The sequence below is a fragment of the Anomaloglossus baeobatrachus genome, chromosome 3 (assembly GCF_048569485.1).
Source record: "Anomaloglossus baeobatrachus isolate aAnoBae1 chromosome 3, aAnoBae1.hap1, whole genome shotgun sequence".
Taxonomy (NCBI): domain Eukaryota; kingdom Metazoa; phylum Chordata; class Amphibia; order Anura; family Aromobatidae; genus Anomaloglossus; species Anomaloglossus baeobatrachus.
The window spans coordinates 410,112,721-410,131,676 of NC_134355.1; the positions used below are offsets into that span (position 1 = coordinate 410,112,721).

General features: G+C 47.3%; 1 protein-coding gene across 2 annotated transcripts in view; it reads left to right on the top strand.

The window, feature by feature from the left end:
* The window catches only part of GCLC (glutamate-cysteine ligase catalytic subunit), a 70,390-nt gene that overhangs the window by 14,054 nt on the left and 37,380 nt on the right, over nucleotides 1-18,956 (top strand). Inside the window, exons 2-6 of one of the 2 annotated variants that reach the window (XM_075340303.1) lie at nucleotides 12,951-13,063; nucleotides 17,958-18,140; nucleotides 18,286-18,399; nucleotides 18,597-18,655; nucleotides 18,735-18,871. In XM_075340303.1, coding sequence (XP_075196418.1) covers nucleotides 12,951-13,063; nucleotides 17,958-18,140; nucleotides 18,286-18,399; nucleotides 18,597-18,655; nucleotides 18,735-18,871 — 606 coding nt within the window. Of the gene's footprint in view, nucleotides 1-12,950; nucleotides 13,064-17,957; nucleotides 18,141-18,285; nucleotides 18,400-18,596; nucleotides 18,656-18,734; nucleotides 18,872-18,956 lie in introns of those variants that run through there. The other variant, XM_075340304.1, reaches the window with a different exon arrangement.

The window sequence follows — 18,956 nt, forward strand, 5'->3', positions numbered from 1 at the left end:
AGGGCAGTCTCCAGTCAAGGAAACCACCTATTTGCCCATCAGTGTGGAGTAGGAAACTGGCTAGTGGGAGTTCTTCTACTAGTTCTAGTACTAGTTCTTCTACTAGGCAATGCTACCACTAGCCAGTTTTCTACTCCACACTGATGAGGGGCAAATACCCCGAAACAGCTGTCTGTGGATGGATACCATGTTTGGCGTAGGTGGTCTCCTTGACTGGAGACTGCCCTTCCCGTGGCTTTTCCTTCCCGGTGAAAGACCTGGCTAGTTTCCTGCCAGCGTTGAGAAACGTGATGGTGTCTCCGCAGGCTTTTTTCTTTTGAATAAATTGAAGCTGACATGAGGCCAAATTGTATTATCCTACATATATGGGGTTCATCTAAAGATTACTGGCTTTCTAAAACTGCCTGGCCACCGTACTGAAAGTCCAGCTCCTGGGGGGAAAATTAACATGATTTCGTCCAGCAACGTCTAGCCTTAATTCACCACTCATTACATGGTTAGCAGCTCCTCTAAGCACACCCTGGCACATTGACTAACATTATCATTTTTGCCTTCTGACATGGTGCTCCATAATGTTCATCACCAAATTGTTCCTGGATCGTTGGTAGTTGTTCTTGGAAGATGTTTGCACACCATTCTTTATTCATGGTATTCTTCTTAGGGTAAACTAACTGAGCTGACTGCCTTGGTGAAAAGCAACTCCAGTTGTGAATGGCCTCAGGATGCTTTACTGATGGCACAATTCCAGGATTATCTTCATTCATCTAGATGTCCCAGGTAGTCTAAAGAGGGATATAATTTTTTTTTTTTTTTTTTTTAAACTTTTCATGATGCAGAACTACCCAAAAGATGACTAGGTGATCTTGTAGTCTTCTCACTGACTTCTATTGCAAAGTATTGCATGCCTACAGAATTCACAGGTCACTTGTTAACTGCAGGTTTTTTTAATTAAAAAAAAAAAAAAAAATACATTAAACCGTCTAAGTATATAAACAGCTGGCAGCAGTAAAGCACGGTGGTTACTTGAAGCTTGGGGCTGCAGATCAGCAAATGGACTTGGGGGGATTTTGTCATGATTTAAAGCACCACTACAGCGTTTGTTTTTCTTAACTGTCGTGTTGGTACTTTTAATTGTAATTCCCTCCCGACCTGTGTCCTATACTTTCTTTCTGGCGTTTTCATGCTTTACCAACGCTGTTCCAGTCCTGTGGCGCCATCTTATGCCTGGACTTCTGACTGACCGGAAGTCAAAAGCTATGTCACAGGCGCTCAATGCAAGTCTGAGAGCGAGGGTCTCCTAGTGATGCAACGAAGAGTGCCGGGTAGTCACTTCTCAGCGCGGATCGACTGGAGCGCTTCTGGAAAAGGATGAAGGTGGCAGAAGTGGAGTACAAAATAGGGCTCAGTGTGCAATAAAAACCTGTACTGGTGCTTTTAACCATCAATGCTGAGAAATACAGGCAGATTCATATCCATAATGCAATATCAGCGAGGCAGTTAATTGGCTCCAAAGCAGCAGGACAATGACCCAAACATATAGCCATTGTAATTGAGGCTTGTTGCACATTACTTTCTTTGTCGCTCCATTGGGAGACCCAGACAATTGACAATTGGGTGTATAGCTTCTGCCTCCGGAGGCCACACAAAGTATTACACTTTAAAAAGTGTAACCCCTCCCCTCTGCCTATACACCCTCCCGTGCATCACAGGCCCATCAGTTTTCATGCTTTGTGTTGAAGGAGGCACACATGCACACAATGCTCCACATTTTAGTCAGCAGCAGCTGCTGACTATTTCGGATGGAAGAAAAGAGGGCCCCTGAGGGCCCCCGGCATGCTCACTTCTCACCCCACTGAGTCGGCGGTGTTGTTAAGGTTGAGGTACCCATTGCGGGTACAGAGGCTGGAGCCCACATGCCGTTTTCCTTCCCCCATCCCTTAGGGGCTCTGGGTGAAGTGGGATCCTAACCGGTCATCCAGGCACTGGGATCGGGCTCCCTCCGCAGCCCCTGGTGGTATCTGCCGGACAGGAGACTGAGTATCGTCAGGGACAAGGCCCTGCAACTACAGGTACTCTGTGTCCCCTTTGGGACGGTGCATGGAGCACCTGGGCCTCAGACGCTGCAGCGCCTGCAGTGTTGTTTTTTTTGTCCGGGACTACCGCGCCGACCGTGCCTGCTTGCCGGCCGCGGTTTTTACTTTAGTCCCCGGCTTTTGCGGCCTAGTACATTAAACTCCCGCCCCCTGGCCTGCCAGTCAGGGGCAAGGGCGGGACGGTCGGTCTGACGCCGACAGTGAGGGCTGGAGCACACATAGCTGTCCTCCTCCCCCCTCACTAATCCCTATGGGGCACCACATTCCCGCACTTTTGTAAGTTACGCCCACGGCTCCCTCCTCCCCTGTGAACGCCGACAGCCATGTTTTAACACATCCTGCTGGTGGAGGACTTCTGGCTGCAGCTCTGGGAGACCCGAGGCAGGGAATCTGGTGGCCACACACCGCTGGAGCGGTTGGTAAGCCACACCGGTTACCGGTGCTGGTCCCCCTTGGGTGCTGAACTGTATATAGATACATTATATTTGTATACTTTTTCTGGTTCAGCTGTACTGTTAACTTGTGGCTATATACCCTCAGTGGTCACGCTCCTGGGAGACAACAGCATGTCGTTCACAAGGAGCAAGGGGGCCAAGGCACAGGGTTATTTTGCTACCTGTACCTCTTGTGAGGCTATGTTACCTGCAGGTTCCACCTACCCTCACTGTGAGCAATGCTCGGCCCCTGTGGCACTCGCTCAGCCGGAGCCTGAGGCACTAGGGGGTCCCTCGGCCCAGGTAGAACCGCCGGCCCCCCCTGTCCAGATGGCAGGGGCAGAGTTTGCTGTTTTAGCCGACAAACTCTGAGTCGCTTTCTTATTCCATGACTCAGTCTATGGATAAATGGTCTGCTAAGTTTCTAGAGGTTTTGCAGTCCAGACCGGCCCTTACACAGGCCCCGGGCACTGCGGGATCACCCCCAGGCCCCTCTCGGTCTGCGACTAAGCGTGTTCCTGGTGTGGCCTCTAGTTATTACGTGCAGGACTCCGGCACGGACCGCAGTCCCAGACCAGCTAAGCGGGCTCGCTTAGAATCTTCCCCGACTTCATCACGCAGTTCGGGCTCTCAGCTTGAGGATTCTCTAGAGGAGGAGGCGGAGGTCGCAGCTCAGGACTCTGACCCTGACGTTGCTCTCAATCTGGATACACCTGAAGGGGACGCCATAGTAAATGACCTTATAGCGTCCATCAACCAGGTGCTAGATCTGTCTCCCCCAACTCCGCCTACAGAGGATTCGGCTTCACAACAGGAGAAACACCAGTTTAGGTTTCCTAAACGTACCCGGAGTGCTTTCTTCAATCACTCTAACTTTAGAGATGCTGTCCAGAAGCACAGGGCTTTCCCGGACAAGCGCTTTACTAAACGCCTTAATGACACACGTTACCCCTTCCCCGCTGACATGGTTAAGGGTTGGGCTCAGTGTCCCAAGGTGGATCCTCCAGTCTCTAGACTGGCGGCTAGATCCGTAGTAGCAGTGGCTGACGGTGCATCGCTCAAGGATGCCACGGACAGGCAGAGCTCCTAATGAAATCCATCTATGAAGCCATAGGTGCGTCTTTTGCCCCAGCCTTTGCAGCTGTGTGGGCACTCCAGGCTATCTCAGCTTGTCTGTCTGAGATTAATGCGGTCACCCGTACCGCTGCGCCACAAGTAACATTTTTGACTTCTCAGGCGTCAGTATTTGCATCCTACGCCATGAATGCTGTCCTGGACTCGGCTAGCCGTACAGGGGTAGCATCCGCCAATTCTGTGGCAGTCCGCAGGGCCATGTGGCTACGCGAATGGAAGGCAGACTCTGCTTCCAAAAAGTTCTTGACCGGTTTGCCTTTTTCTGGCGACCGACTGTTTGGCGAGCGATTGGATGAAATTATTAAGCAATCCAAGGGAAAGGACTCGTCCTTACCCCAACCCAAACCAAACGGACCTCAGCAACGGAAAGTTCAAGCGAGGTTTCGGTCCTTTCGGCCCTCAGCCAGATCCCAACCCTCCTCGTCCAACAGGCCACAGAAGAGCCAAAGGAACTCTTCTGCATGGCGGTCTAAGTCACGTCCTCCAAAGACCGCCGGAGGCACCGTCTCCAAGGCGGCCTCCTCATGACTTTCGGCCGCCCCAAACCGCATCCTCGGTCGGTGGCAGGCTCTCCCGCTTTTGCGACGCCTGGTGGCCACATGTCCAAGACCGATGGGTGAGGGACATTCTGTCTCACGGTTACAGGATAGAGTTCAGCTCTCATCCTCCGACTCGTTTTTTCAGAACATCTCCGCCCCCCGAGCGGACCGTTGCGCTTTTTCAGGCGGTGGACACTCTGAAAACAGAAGGAGTGGTGATCCCCGTTCCCCTTCAGGAACGCGGTCGCGGTTTTTACTCCAATCTGTTCGTGGTGCCAAAAAAGGACGGCTCATTCCGTCCCGTTTTGGACCTCAAATTGCTCAACAGACATGTGACAACCAGGCGGTTTCGCATGGAATCCCTCCGATCTGTCATCGCTTCGATGTCCCAAGGAGACTTCCTAGCATCAATCGACATCAAAGATGCCTATCTCCATGTGCCGATCGCTCAAGAGCATCAACGCTTCCTGCGTTTCGCCATCGGGGACGAACACCTTCAGTTTGTGGCACTGCCTTTCGGCCTGGCGACAGCCCCACGGGTCTTCACCAAGGTCATGGCATCCGTCGTAGCGATCATACACTCTCAGGGCCACTCGGTGATCCCTTACCTAGACGATCTCCTAGTCAAGGCACCCTCACGGGTGGCTTGTCAACACAGTCTGACCGTTGCTCTGGAGACTCTCCAGAGGTTCGGGTGGATCATCAATTTTCCAAAGTCAATATTGTCTCCGACCCAGTCACTGATGTACCTAGGGATGGAGTTTCATACTCTCTCAGCGATGGTCAAGCTGCTGCTGGACAAACGGCGGTCGCTGCAGACAGGGGTGCAATCCCTTCTTCGGGCCCAGTCGCACCCCTTGAGACGCCTCATGCACTTCCTGGGGAAGATGGTGGCAGCAATGGAGGCGGTTCCATTTGCGCAATTTCATCTGCGTCCACTCTAATGGGACATTCTCCGCAAATGGGACAAGAGGCCGACGTCCTTAGACAGGAACGTCTCGCTGTCTCTGGAAGCCAAGACCTCTCTTCGGTGGTGGCTTCTCCCCACTTCTCTGTCGAAAGGAAAATCCTTTCTGCCCCCATCCTGGGCTGTGGTCACGACGGACGCGAGCCTGTCAGGATGGGGAGCGGTTTTTCTCCACCACAAGGCTCAGGGAACCTGGACTCCGACAGAGTCCTCCCTTCAGATCAATGTTCTGGAGATAAGGGCAGTGTATCTAGCCCTCAAGGCGTTCCATCGGTGGCTCGAGGGCAGGCAGATCCGCATACAGTCGGACAACGCCACGGCGGTTGCGTACATCAACCACCAGGGCGGCACTCGCAGTCGTCAAGCCTTCCAAGAAGTCCGGCGGATTCTGCTGTGGGCGGAGGTCACAGCCTCCACCATCTCCGCGGTTCACATTCCGGGTGTAGAAAACTGGGAAGCAGACTTCCTCAGTCGCCAGGGCATGGACGCGGGGGAATGGTCTCTCCACCCGGACGTGTTTCAAGAGATCTGTTGCCGCTGGGGAACGCCGGACGTCGATCTCATGGCGTCTCGGCACAACAACAAGGTCCCGGCATTCATGGCACGGTCTCAGGACCACAGAGCTCTGGCGGCGGACGCCTTAGTTCAGGATTGGTCGCAGTTTCAACTGCCTTATGTATTCCCTCCTCTGGCAATGCTGCCTAGAGTGTTGCGCAAGATCAGGTCCGACTGCCGCCGCGCCATCCTCGTCGCTCCAGATTGGCCGAGGCGGTCGTGGTACCCGGATCTGTGGCATCTCACGGTGGGGCAACCGTGGGCGCTCCCAGACCGACCAGACTTGCTATCTCAAGGGCCATTTTTCCATCTGAATTCTGCGGCCCTCAACCTGACTGTGTGGCCATTGAGTCCTGGCTCTTAGCGTCTTCAGGGTTGTCTCAAGATGTCATTGCCACTCTGAGACAGGCCAGGAAACCAACGTCAGCCAAGATCTATCACAGAACTTGGAGGATCTTCTTAGCCTGGTGCTCTGAGAGGGGGTTTATCCCCTGGCCGTTTGCCTTACCCAGGTTTCTTTCCTTCCTTCAATCGGGATTGGACAAGGGTTTGTCTCTCGGCTCTCTCAAAGGTCAAGTCTCGGCGCTTCCCGTGTTTTTTCAAAAGCGTCTAGCCAGGCTTCCGCAGGTCCGCACGTTCCTGCAGGGAGTTTGCCACATAGTCCCACCTTACAAGCGTCCGCTGGAACCCTGGGATCTCAACATGGTTCTACGGGCTCTTCAAAAACCACCTTTTGAGCCGCTGCGGGATGTCTCTCTATCACGTCTTTTGCAGAAGGTGGCATTTCTAGTGGCGGTTACTTCACTCCGTAGAGTGTCAGAGCTTGCAGCGCTGTCATGCAAAGGCCCTTTCCTGGTATTTCACTAGGATAAGGTGGTTCTGCGTCCGGTCCTGGACTTTCTCCCTAAGGTGGTGTCCACTTTTCATCTCAATCAGGATATCTCCTTACCTTCATTTTGCCCTCATCCAATTCACCAATGTGAAAAGGATTTGCATTTGTTAGATCTAGTGAGAGCACTCCGGATCTACGTGTCTCGCACGGCGCCACTGCGCCGCTCTGATGCGCTCTTTGTCCTTGTCGCTGGCCAGCGTAAGGGGTCGCAGGCTTCCAAGTCAACCTTGGCTCGGTGGATCAAGGAACCGATTTTTGAAGCCTACCGTTCTTCTGGGCTTCCGATTCCTTCAGGGCTGAAAGCCCATTCTACCAGAGCCGTGGGTGCGTCCTGGGCAGTGCGGCACCAGGCTACGGCTCAGCAGGTGTGTCAGGCGGCTACCTGGTCGAGTCTGCACACTTTCACAAAACAGTATCAGGTGCATGCCTATGCTTCGGCAGATGCCAGCCTAGGTAGGCGAGTCCTTCAGGCGGCGGTTGCCCACCTGTAAGAGGGGGCCGTTGTTTCGGCTCTTTTTATCGAGGTATTCTTTTACCCACCCAGGGACTGCTTTTGGACGTCCCAATTGTCTGGGTCTCCCAATGGAGCGACAAAGAAGGGAATTTTGTTTACTTACCGTAAATTCCTTTTCTTCTAGCTCCTATTGGGAGACCCAGCACCCGCCCCTGTTCCCTTCGGGCTTTTTGCTCTTTTGTGTACACATGTGGTTCATGTTGAATTGTTCTTTTGGTTCATGGTTTCAGTTCTCCGAACATCCTTCAGATTGAATTTACCTTAGACCAATTTATAAGTTTCCTCCTTCCTGCTTTGGCACCAAAACTGATGGGCCCGTGATGCACGGGAGGGTGTATAGGCAGAGGGGAGGGGTTACACTTTTTAAAGTGTAATACTTTGTGTGGCCTCCGGAGGCAGAAGCTATACACCCAATTGTCAATTGTCTGGGTCTCCCAATAGGAGCTAGAAGAAAAGGAATTTACGGTAAGTAAACAAAATTCCCTTCTTTGAGGCTTTTGTCGGACACATACATTCTGGTGGTATGTACTAGACTAGCCACTGTCAGGATGGCTTCCAGTGTATATCTCCACCATGGAGACCATTGTAAAGAAACATACGGTACATTTTATTTATTTTTTTTATTTTTTGCAGTGATCCATTGTGCCAAATAGTATACAGAGGCCAGGGGGAGGCTGAAAGGGAAAACAAAAAACATACTTTTGGCCTTTGGTTAATGGTCGCCTATGCTAATAATCTAGATGTCTGGAAACCTCTCATTAAATACTGTAGGTTAAAGGTGTTGTCCAATCTAAATCTATAAGTCTACCGTCACTCTGACTGTAGCCTTCTGAATCCTCATATTACACACTCTATGCGCTGTGAGTATTCACTGGTTTCAGAGACTGAAATGGTGTTCACGTGGTGGCAAGCATGCGATGTGCATACTCCCGGCCAGAATTGGACTAGACTGGCAAGGCCACGCTCAACACATTTCTTTTCAGCAAAGCCGTGCCCATATAGTCAAATTCTGGGCAGGAGTAAGCATGTGCAACTCTTTTGCTTGCTTTCAAATTGAAGGTTGAAAAATCAGAGCCTGTTACTTAGCGGGTTTTTTATTTTATTATTTTGTAAGATGCTCCTTGGCATTAGATTTGTGCCCCAGGGAGGTTAATAGGAACGATCATAGGTTGTGTAGGAGTTTCTCTCCCCCTTCCCCCTTTCCTGAAGGGTCATGACTTGGCTTTGACCATGTATCATGTTTCCTCCATGCTGCCTGAGCCTGAACGGAATTTTCATTAAAAGGGGATCTTGGTTTAAAACTACTGTGGCTAACAAAGTGTGGTGTATTAGTGGATCCTGGATTGCAGGGTTCCATTATATCTGCTCTTACAATTAAACTACTGTGTTCAAAATGCTAAGACGTATTTCCAGAGATTTGTATAAAACTTCCCATAGTATACAAAAAATCGTGTGTGTGTGTGTGTGTGTGTGTGTGTGTGTGTGTGTGTGATAATTATATATTTAAAGGGTTTTTTTTCCCACAAAGTACTCTTGGAATATTAATAATTTCCTTAATTGGATGTGTTTAAACATGTTCCTGTGCTGAGATTTTATACATATACCCCTGCTGTGTAATGGCCGTGTGTGTGACCGTATAGGGCAGGGGTGGGCAATTAATTTTCCCATGGGGCCGCATGAGAAATTGGGATGGTTTTAGAGGGTCGGACTAATGTAATTAGCTCAGTTCTACCCAATACTGTGTATGTGTCTGTGTATCCTATATCTATCTATCTATCTATTCGATATCTATCTATATCCTTTCATAAACAAACAATAATAAGATTCAATGAAAATGTGGGGGCATAGACATTACTGGGGTCAGTGGGGGACATACACATTACTGGGGTCAGTAGGGGGCATACACATTACTGGGGTCAGTAGGGGGCATACACATTACTGGGGCCAGTGGAGCATGCATACTGGCCGTGGTGGCTAGAGGGGCATGCACACTCCCTCCCTCCTGCAGCCACTTTGCTCTCTCCCTGCTGCTACTGGTGAACTTACCTCAGTTTGTAGAACAGACATTTTTGAAGTGGCTGCTGTGTGGAGATGAGCCGGTCACATGTGAGGATCCTGGGTAGAAGGGGCAGGCAAAGGGGGCGTGGCCAGCATCAACAGCAGCGGGAGGAGGTGACAAGGGAGGCATCCGAGGGGTGTGTGTGTGTGTGTGTGTGTGTGTGTGTGTGTGTGTGTGTGTGTGTGTGTGTCTGTGTCCAGCATTGAGGGGGCGTGCACGACATCAACAGGGGGGGTGGCTAGCAGCATAGATGCCGTAGAAGGCATCCAGAGGGGGCGTGACCGGCAGAGTGGGGATGTGGCAGCTGCTTATCACAGCACTGTGGGATGCATAGCTCGCGGCAGTGAGAGCAAGGCTGAGGCATAGATCAGGCCACGCCTCCAACTCTCAGCAAGACGGGCGGGCTGGACACCGACAGTAGGCGGGGGCCGCCCCTTGTCCAGGTCTGGTATAGGGATATGGTCTGATCATGTCACATCTCCTGGGCCAGGAGGACACGAGAGTACACAAACATTACAGCACGGGATCACAGGAGCTGATTTCTTTGAGGTAAAACATTTTCCTGCCTGTTTTTATAAAGAAATACAATCTTTTTTGTTTTATAATGCGCACCACAAATTTAAAGCTAAAAAAAGTTAAAAGAAAAAAAATATGGTGTCCATTTTATAATCCGGTGGTGTCTTACCGAAGTGGGTCAGCAGAGGTGGTGGAGCAGGTCGATGCAGAGGGGGGCCCAGATGCTCACTGCGGAGCTGCTGTGTGCTGGCACTCGCTGCGAGCAGAGAAGCAGTAGCCATTCTAAAGATTTCGGCGGTGCGGGCTTCAAGGACATGGCGGCCAGAGTCGGTGCTTGTGCAGATGAGAGCTTGAGCTGAGAGCTCAACCTGCGCACGCCCCAACTTTGAGTGCCATTATTTTAAGAACTTACCGCTGACCTCTTCAGAATAGCCTGTGCCTCGCCGCCCGCCCCCTGCACAGAGCCTCCACAGAGCAGCACAGCATTTTCCTACCTCTTGTGACCCCACATCTTCCCCGGTAAGCTACATTCGGATTGTAAGATGCACCCCTCATCATCCTCCCAAATGCTTTGGAAGGAAAAGTGCACCTTTTATAATCTGAAAAATACGGTAGCTCCTCATTCATTCTGTCTGTCTGTCTGTCTGTCTGTCTGTCTTCTTTTTTTTTTTTTTTTTTTTTTTTTTTTTTGTTCTGTTCTGGCTTTTGAAAAATTAAGATTTTAAAAATGTAGATGATTGCATTGTGTTAACATGGTCTCACCCTAATTGACTACTTACTTGACAACACTGAACATTTGGTTTGCACTACCTTCCTGAGTTTCATTGTACATAGCCACTGTAGTCACCTTAACATTAGCATAAAATAAGTATGACATTGCAAAAATATGCAAAGCTCTTGGCATCATTAAATTGTCACTCGCACCTGCCAAAACATGTAACCAACTATTGTGTTATACAGGAGGAGAGGCTGAGCGTGGCAGAGAAATCTGATCTCAGTAGGCTTGTTAGGCTATGTGCGCGCGCTGCATCTTCGTTGTCACCACAAAGATGCACATTTTGTGGCCCAAAAGTATGGGAAAAAGCATAAAAAAACCCCACGTGTTTTTTTTTTTTTTTTTTTTTTTGTGTAATCTATGCCTGGAAGGGCTCAAAAGCACAAAGAATTAAGGTGCCGCATCTCTGTGGTCACCACAAAGATGCAATAAAAAAATCTGCAATGTGCGGACAGAAAAACCGAAATCTCTGACATGTCAATTGTTTTCGCCATTTGGGTTTTGCACTACAAAGCGGAGTTTTTGCCCAAATTTCTGCCACAAAAAGGCAGCAGTTTGAACTGCATAGTGGGGTTTAGAAACCCAAATTCCCATAGACTAAGCTTGGAAAGCAGAACACATCCATTTTGGCATTAAACGCTGCAGTTGAAAAAGCAGCAAAAAAGCAGGTAAAAAGTAACGTGGGGTCTTAGTCTTAAAATTCAGATTGTCAGATTGGCTGCAGCCGGTAATCTGTGATACTCTTGGATTCAGAATCTCTTTGCCTATATTACAGTATGTTGCTCTCAGGAGGTAGCAAAAAGCTGCTGACAGATTCCTTATAACTGGAAATAAGTGAATGCAGCAATGGCATTTAACAAAACCACATTTTAGCCAGCATTTATCAGAGTTGGCCAGGATTAGTATAGAATGTCTTGTGGAAGATTACTTGAGTTAATCTAGGATTTTGATAGTGTCCAGTGTTCATTGTACAAGCCTATAACTTAATTACATCATATGTTCTCGTGTGGGTTTTTTTTTTTTTAAGTTTTAAAGCAGATCCTTATATTTGTATTTAACTTCATATTTTTCAATTCCTGTTGCTTTTGAGCCTCATTGAAAATGTATTCCTCTTTTAAAGAGGAATCTGTCACCAGTTTTTGTTTGTGTTACACCTAATCTGGGAGCAGCATAATGTATTATTTGGCTGATTGCTGTAGTTTTGATACAATCGCTGTTTTATCAGCATAAGACTATCAGTAGATCACTAGTAAACATGCTGTCATGTTGTCCTCCATATTTGAGCTCTGTAGAACACCGTCCCACCACTGATTGTGCATAGGCAGAAAGCTACCAGTGTATTCACAAAGCTGCCAATCAGTAGTATGGGCGGTATTATACAGAGCTCAGCATTCAGAGAACTAGTAGATCTTCAGCAGATAAAAATGATCCAAACAAAACTGCAGTAAATGATACATCACTTGAATGGGGGGGGGTCTCTGTCCTTATCTCATGCTGTGCTCAGGTAAGATAGAAATACCTGGTGACAGTCCCTTTAAATTATATGCCCAGTAGTTTTAAATTACTGGTTATTAGTCTGAAATACAAGACAGAGCAATAAGAACGCTTTGCATGCTTTCTATCAGGAGGAGAGTTCATGCACTCCTCTCCATGCATTTTAGGCTAAGTTCACACATCCTGTGTTTTGCATCAGTCACAATCCGTAGCCTTGAGGAATTACGGAATCCTACAAAATATTTTGCAGGAATCCTGTATTTCCCCATAGACTTCTATTAGTGACGGATTGCGACTGATGACCCTGCGTTGCATCCGCTGCGTCGCGGTCCGTCGTTTTTGACTGACCGCCGAGCGGGGAGCAACGCAGAATGTAACGTTTTTCGGGCCGTCAAAATTAACGCGCCGCGCAGGAATCCGTCGCCATCCGTCAAGCTTGTAATGCATGTCTATGGTGCTGGATTCCGTCGTAATCCGTCTTACAACGGAATCCAGCGCAGGATTCCGTCATGCTCTACTGAGCATGCCCAGCATGCTTGGCACGCCCACTGGGCTGTCCCAAACACAGACGGATCATGACTGATCTGTCAAACGGACGCACAGCGGATGTAACGGACGCAACTGATCCGTTTTTTCACAGGATTCCTGTGAAAGGAATCCTGTGAAAAACACATCAGTTGCATCAGTTGACATCTTGAAAATGACTGATCCGTTGCTGACGGACCTGACGGATTGAAAACACAGGATGTGTGAACTTAGCCTTAGGAGAAAACTGTATATGACCCTGCACTGAATCTGAAGAGATGAAGTAGCCGCAGCATCCTGGAGTCAGAGCTCACTGAAAAGAACTCGCTCGGATGGAAAGTCTGTAGCTTCTGAATATCTGAAAATTCTCATGGGATTTATAGATAAAATCTGCAGCTGTATCACAATTGCTAAAGTAAAACCAATATTTTAACATTTATTTCTTTTCCCCAGGTGGAGTATATGTTGGTTGCCTTTGATCATGAAAATCACAAGGTGCGATTAGTACTTCAAGGAGAAGAAATGCTTGATACACTTCAAGGCCGAGGTGAAAAAATAAACCCAAAGTATGTTATCTTTTAGATATTTTTATGTTTTGTTTTTGTTTTTTATTTAGGCAGTTGTTTTTTTTTTTTTGTTTTATCTCTTCCCCTCACTCCTTTTTGTTCTGTGTATTTGGTTACTGTTTACTCGCCATTATTTATCGTGTAGATGGATAGCTGTTGTCTAATATTTATTGAAAGGCTACATTATTAAGAGCTACTGAACCACATGTTGGAAGTTAAATGGAAATAAATATTAGATTCTCCATGGGGTGTCTCTCTGCTTATTACTAGTGATACGTCAACATTTGAAGGAAACCTAATAAATTGTGTGTGTGTGTGTGTGTGTGTGTGTGTGTGTGTGTGTGTGTGTGTGTGTGTGTGTTTGGTTTTAGCCCCCCAGGCATGATCCCAGGCGCTTGCTGTAGCCTTGTGACTCGAGGGTACCCATTACGACATCGGGTTACCATGGTGATGATTGGGTTCTCGCAATCACATTGTGTGGGCACAGATCGGAGGGTAGAAGGAGAGCAATCAATCTCCCAATCCCCTAAATGCTGCGATCAATATTGATTGTGATACTTGGGGAGTTAAACGGCCAGGGACGGCATAGGGACCGTGCCTGACTGTGAAAGCTAGGGCTTGGCTGTCAGGCAAGCAGAGTCCCCGGCGGCGATTGCGTGGGAACAGCTCTTTTGCCCGCACAATCCCAGCACTTCCTGATACGTCCAAGGTCAGGAAGTCCCCGACAAGCATGACGTACCAGTATGTCCATGGTCGTGAAGGGGATAAAGAAATCGCTGTAATTCATTCCAATCTAGCTATTTTCTAAAAGGCTGGACTTACTGAAAAAGGAATAAAATTTGCTGAACAAATCAACAATCCTAAATACACAAATGTTACGACTTTGATAGCAACAAGCATAGATGGAATGAAGGACTTCTATTACTGAGTGTCAAGATAGAAAGCGCAAACATGGTACTCCTACTCAATACAAAGGAGACAAAGATATTGACTACTGCTAGGTACCACCGGGACACATTTGATATGGACAGCGATGAAATGGAAGTTGTAAAGGACTTCACCCTATTTGGATCAATGATCACTAAAGAATACAAAGACGACGCCGGAAATAAATTGTTAATTTGCCCATAGCTATTCTCCTATTAAGACACTGGACATGGTCCTCAAATCGAGCAACATTTCACTGGTGACGAATACACGACTAGTACATAGTCTGTGGTGTGTGGGGTTTTTTGTTTTTTTTTTTGCCTTGTGGTAACCCATGGATATATTATATTACGGACCCGTAAATTATTCAAACTTGACGACTGTTGGCCCATTGAGACTGTACTCTGGGTATTTCAGTCATGACATTCTTATATTGGGCGGTGAACATTTTAATTACTGTCTCCATTAATGATATTTGATACTGTTAACCTGCTGGTGAACTCAGATGAAGAGTACGGTATGTGATATCAGACTTATCATTCTGTCCCTTACTGTAGTAATAGCGTTCTTCTTTTTTTTTTTTTTTTTTTTTTATTTGCCTACTGAGAGGTTTGGATGCCTGGAATGCATTTATTTGAACCTGCTGCCTTCAATTTTTAGGCTGTGCCCACGTGTGTTTGTTTTTTTTGTGCTTTTCTGCGCACAGCATGTTTTGGCACAAAAAAAGCAGCTGAAAATCACGCATTTTTTATTGCATTTTTTATTGCATTATTTGCGGTTTTAGGTTTTTTTTTTTTTTCTTTTTTATAGTCGTAGCGATCACGGGTGCTCAGGCGATATACCCCCGCTGATGTTGCAGTTGGGACCCAGCTCTCACTGCCCGGGTTGGTGCCCACGCCGCTCCTGGCAGCTTAAGCCCCTGAATTCAGAAGCAAGTCAATCACAAGGATTCGAGCGCTGCCATGGTAACCCTGGGTCGTCACCATAATAACCCCGGGTTACTGCGCTACGGAGAGCCTCACACACCATGCTGTATGCAGATATGTGAAGCGAAGTGCTGTGCTATAATCCCCTGCAGTGGTAAAGCACTGCAGGGGACTATAGAAATGCAAGAAAAAAAAAATCAGAAACAATTGACATGGCTCCTTATTTCAGCAACAAAATCTGCAAGAAAAAAGCGTGTGCACAGCAAGTCAGGATTCTCATAGACTTTGCTGCAATGCTTTTTTTTTTCTTGCTCTTATTGATTAAAATAAGCAAGGAAAAACGGCACGTGGGCACATAGTCTTATAATTCCTGTTTTTATGTCGTACTTCTTCGTTCAGCTGTAGTGGTTTCATTTTCAGTCTTTGGGTACGTGCCCATGATCAGGGTTCACAGCGTTTTGGACGCAGCCAGCTTCAGCTGCATCCAAAATGCTGCAATGCACAGTGGATCAGATTTCTAGAAGTCCCATGCCCTCTGTACGTGTACAGCCCACAGTGTATACTAACCTGAGGTGCGGCTTCCCGAGCCGCAGCATGTCAATTGTTTGTTGTGGACACGCAAGCGTTCTCCGCAGGGAGAACAGAAGAGACCGCAACAGCCAGGATCCGGATCGTGGGCACGAGATCCAGGACACAGCGTGTCCCGATCGTGGACACGTACCCTTAAGGGTACTTTGCACACTACGACATCGCAGGTGTGATGTCTGTGGGGTCAAATTGAAAGTGACGCACAATCTGCGTCACTGTCGACATCTGAGTATGTGAATCCTTTTTACTACGATTAACAAGCGCAAAAACGACGTTATCGTATGATTGGTGTAGCATCGGTCATTTCCATAATTTGGGAAGGACCGATGTTACGATGTTCCTCGTTCCTGCGGCAGAACCACAATAGCAAAATACCCAGAGGATCCACAGTATCAACCTAGGCAAATAGCTGAATCCAGGCAAAAATAGGTGCTAGGAAAGGGAGACCTAAAATATAACTTTTATTTCACGTGCTTGATAAAAAGTTAACCTAGGCTCACTAAGGGGTGAGTAAAAACAAACCACAGACGTAATATCCTGTTGACATACAGGGACAGAAGAAACAGACCAAATAAATCTTGGCCCTTGGTGATAGGGTACGGCAAAAGCTGGCCTCAAAACTAGGTTGAGGATGCTACCAAAAAAAACTACCCACCACGGTATATGTTAACAATTGTACTGATGCACAGCCCTACTAATTTATAAAGCTGAATTTGATAACAGCATAAGGGCATGTGTCTCAAGTATCAAGAGTGGACCACAGGGAGTCATATTAAATTGTCCCATAAGGGAACGATCTTACCCGGTCCAGCTGATATATAGGAAGGGCGACATATGGGAGGACCACCAAAAACGGCTTTTCAGGGAGGCTGTCCACCAGCTCATCAAATCCCACAGTAATAATGCCAGAGGGTCACTTCCATACTAGGGCAGGTACTCACTCCCAACGCGTTTCATGGAGAACAATCATCAGGGGAGTCTGGTGAGTTAAATCATGTATGGCCCATACCATCCTGTGTGGCCATTTTATTATGCCCAAAGAATTTCGCACTCTTGAGTGCGTCAGTCATAAGCCTCTTCAAAAGCGCGGCACTGTTGAAGAGGCTTATGACTGACGCACTCAAGAGTGCGAAATTCTTTGGGCATAATAAAATGGCCACATAGGATGGTATGGGCCATACATGATTTAACTCACCAGACTCCCCTGATTGTTCTCCATGAAACGCGTTGGGAGTGAGTACCTGCCCTAGTATGGAAGTGACCCTCTGGCATTATTACTGTGGGATTTGATGAGCTGGTGGACAGCCTCCCTGAAAAGCCGTTTTTGGTGGTCCTCCCATATGTCGCCCTTCCTATATATCAGCTGGACCGGGTAAGATCGTTCCCTTATGGGACAATTTAATATGACTCCCTGTGGTCCACTCTTTTGATACTTGAGACACATGCCCTTATGCTGTTATCAAATTCAGCTTTATAAATTAGTAGGGCTGTGCATCAGTACAATTGTTAACATATACCGTGGTGGGTGGTTTTTTTTGGTAGCATCCTCAACCTAGTTTTGAGGCCAGCTTTTGCCGTACCCTATCACCAAGGGCCAAGATTTATTTGGTCTGTTTCTTCTGTCCCTGTATGTCAACAGGATATTACGTCTGTGGTTTGTTTTTACTCACCCCTTAGTGAGCCTAGGTTCACTTTTTATCAAGCATGTGAAATAAAAGTTTTATATTTTAGGTCTCCCTTTCCTAGCTCCTCGTTCCTGCGGCAGCACACATCGCTGTGTGTGAAGCCGCAGGAGCGAGGAACATCGCCTTACCTGCGTCCCGGCTGCAATGAGGAAGGAAGGAGGTTGGTGGGATGTTTACGTCCCGCTCATCCCCCACCCCCCCCTTCCTGCTTCTATTGGCCGCCTGCCGTGTGATGCCGCACGACTTGCCCCCTTAGGAAGGAGGTGGGTCACCGGCCAGAGCGACGTCGCAGGGCAGATAAGTGCGTGTGAAGGTGCTGTAGCGATAATGTTCGCTACGGCAGCTATCACAAGATATCGCAGCTGCGACGGGGGCGGGTACTATCACGCTCGGCATCGCTAGCATCGGCTTGCGATGTCGTAGTGTGCAAAGTACCCCTTAGACCTTGGTTACCAGAGGTTATAGACTTTCAAAAACTCCCATTTTAGCTTCAGTATCCCCAGTTGACCATACATGCTAATTAAGTAAACTGCTCTTGTCCAAAAACTTTTGCATCCATGAAACCAAGCACCCGTGTGCAGATAGCTGTTTTCAGGGTTCTTGTCACCCCACATCAGTACACAGCAGACTACTAGGTGGTTGAATTAGACGTCATGATGCAACTCCGAACAGAATTGCAGAGATCGGTAATTACACGCATATTCATTGCTTATTTGTGTGACTTGTAATAGAGATGTTGACAATGTTTTTTCTGTATCCCATATTTAGCCATCCTACACTTTGGAGACCGGAGTATGGCAGCTATATGATTGAGGGAACTCCTGGACAGCCCTATGGAGGCATAATGGCAGAGTTTAATACAGTGGAAGATAATATGAGGAAACGGCGCCAGGAAGCTTCTTCTCTGCTCTCAGACAATGTTTCAATTTGCACTATAACTTCCTTTCCGAGGTAAAATGTAATGTTTAATATTTTTGTATTTTTTTTATTTTTCCCTTCACAATAGTGACATGTAATAAAAACACATACTGTAGCCATCCATGAGATATAGAGACGTATAGCTGACATCCAACTAATCCTAGCACTGTGTGTTTAGACTGGGATGTCCAGGATTCACGATGCCTGAGTTTCAACCAACTCCAGTGGAACAAGGAGCCTCCAAGTCTCTCTTCTTTCCAGATGAAGCGATCAACAAACATCCTCGGTTTAGGTACACTTTTTAAGTTCAATAATTGCAAAATCTGAAACTTGGGTTAACATGGGTTAATGCTCTAGCGAGGAAACAATGGATTTGTTTAGATAAAAGTATCGTTAAATATGCAAATTGGATGTTTAGCTCTGGTTACTGAAGTTTAATACCCATTGTCATTGGCATTTATATAGGTCTTGTCTTTTTGTTTTACACAGTACTTTAACCAGAAATATTCGACATAGGCGTGGTGAAAAAGTCGTCATTAATGTTCCAAGTGAGTATGCTTTTTGGCAATTTTGCCATTCTAGTTATCATAAACTTGTTACAGTGCCTCTTTTGTTTTGCTTATGTAGTTTTTAAAGACCGACATACACCGTCACCATTTATTGAAAGATTTGTCAATGATCCTGGTGATGGAGCTAAAGCAGCGTTGCCTGATCATGTGTACATGGACGCCATGGGCTTTGGGATGGGCAACTGTTGTCTTCAGGTATGTCACACTTGGCACAGACATGGAACCAGCATGTGCGTGTTTGTGGTTGGTTTTGTTTTGTTTTTTTTTTATCTCAACTTTT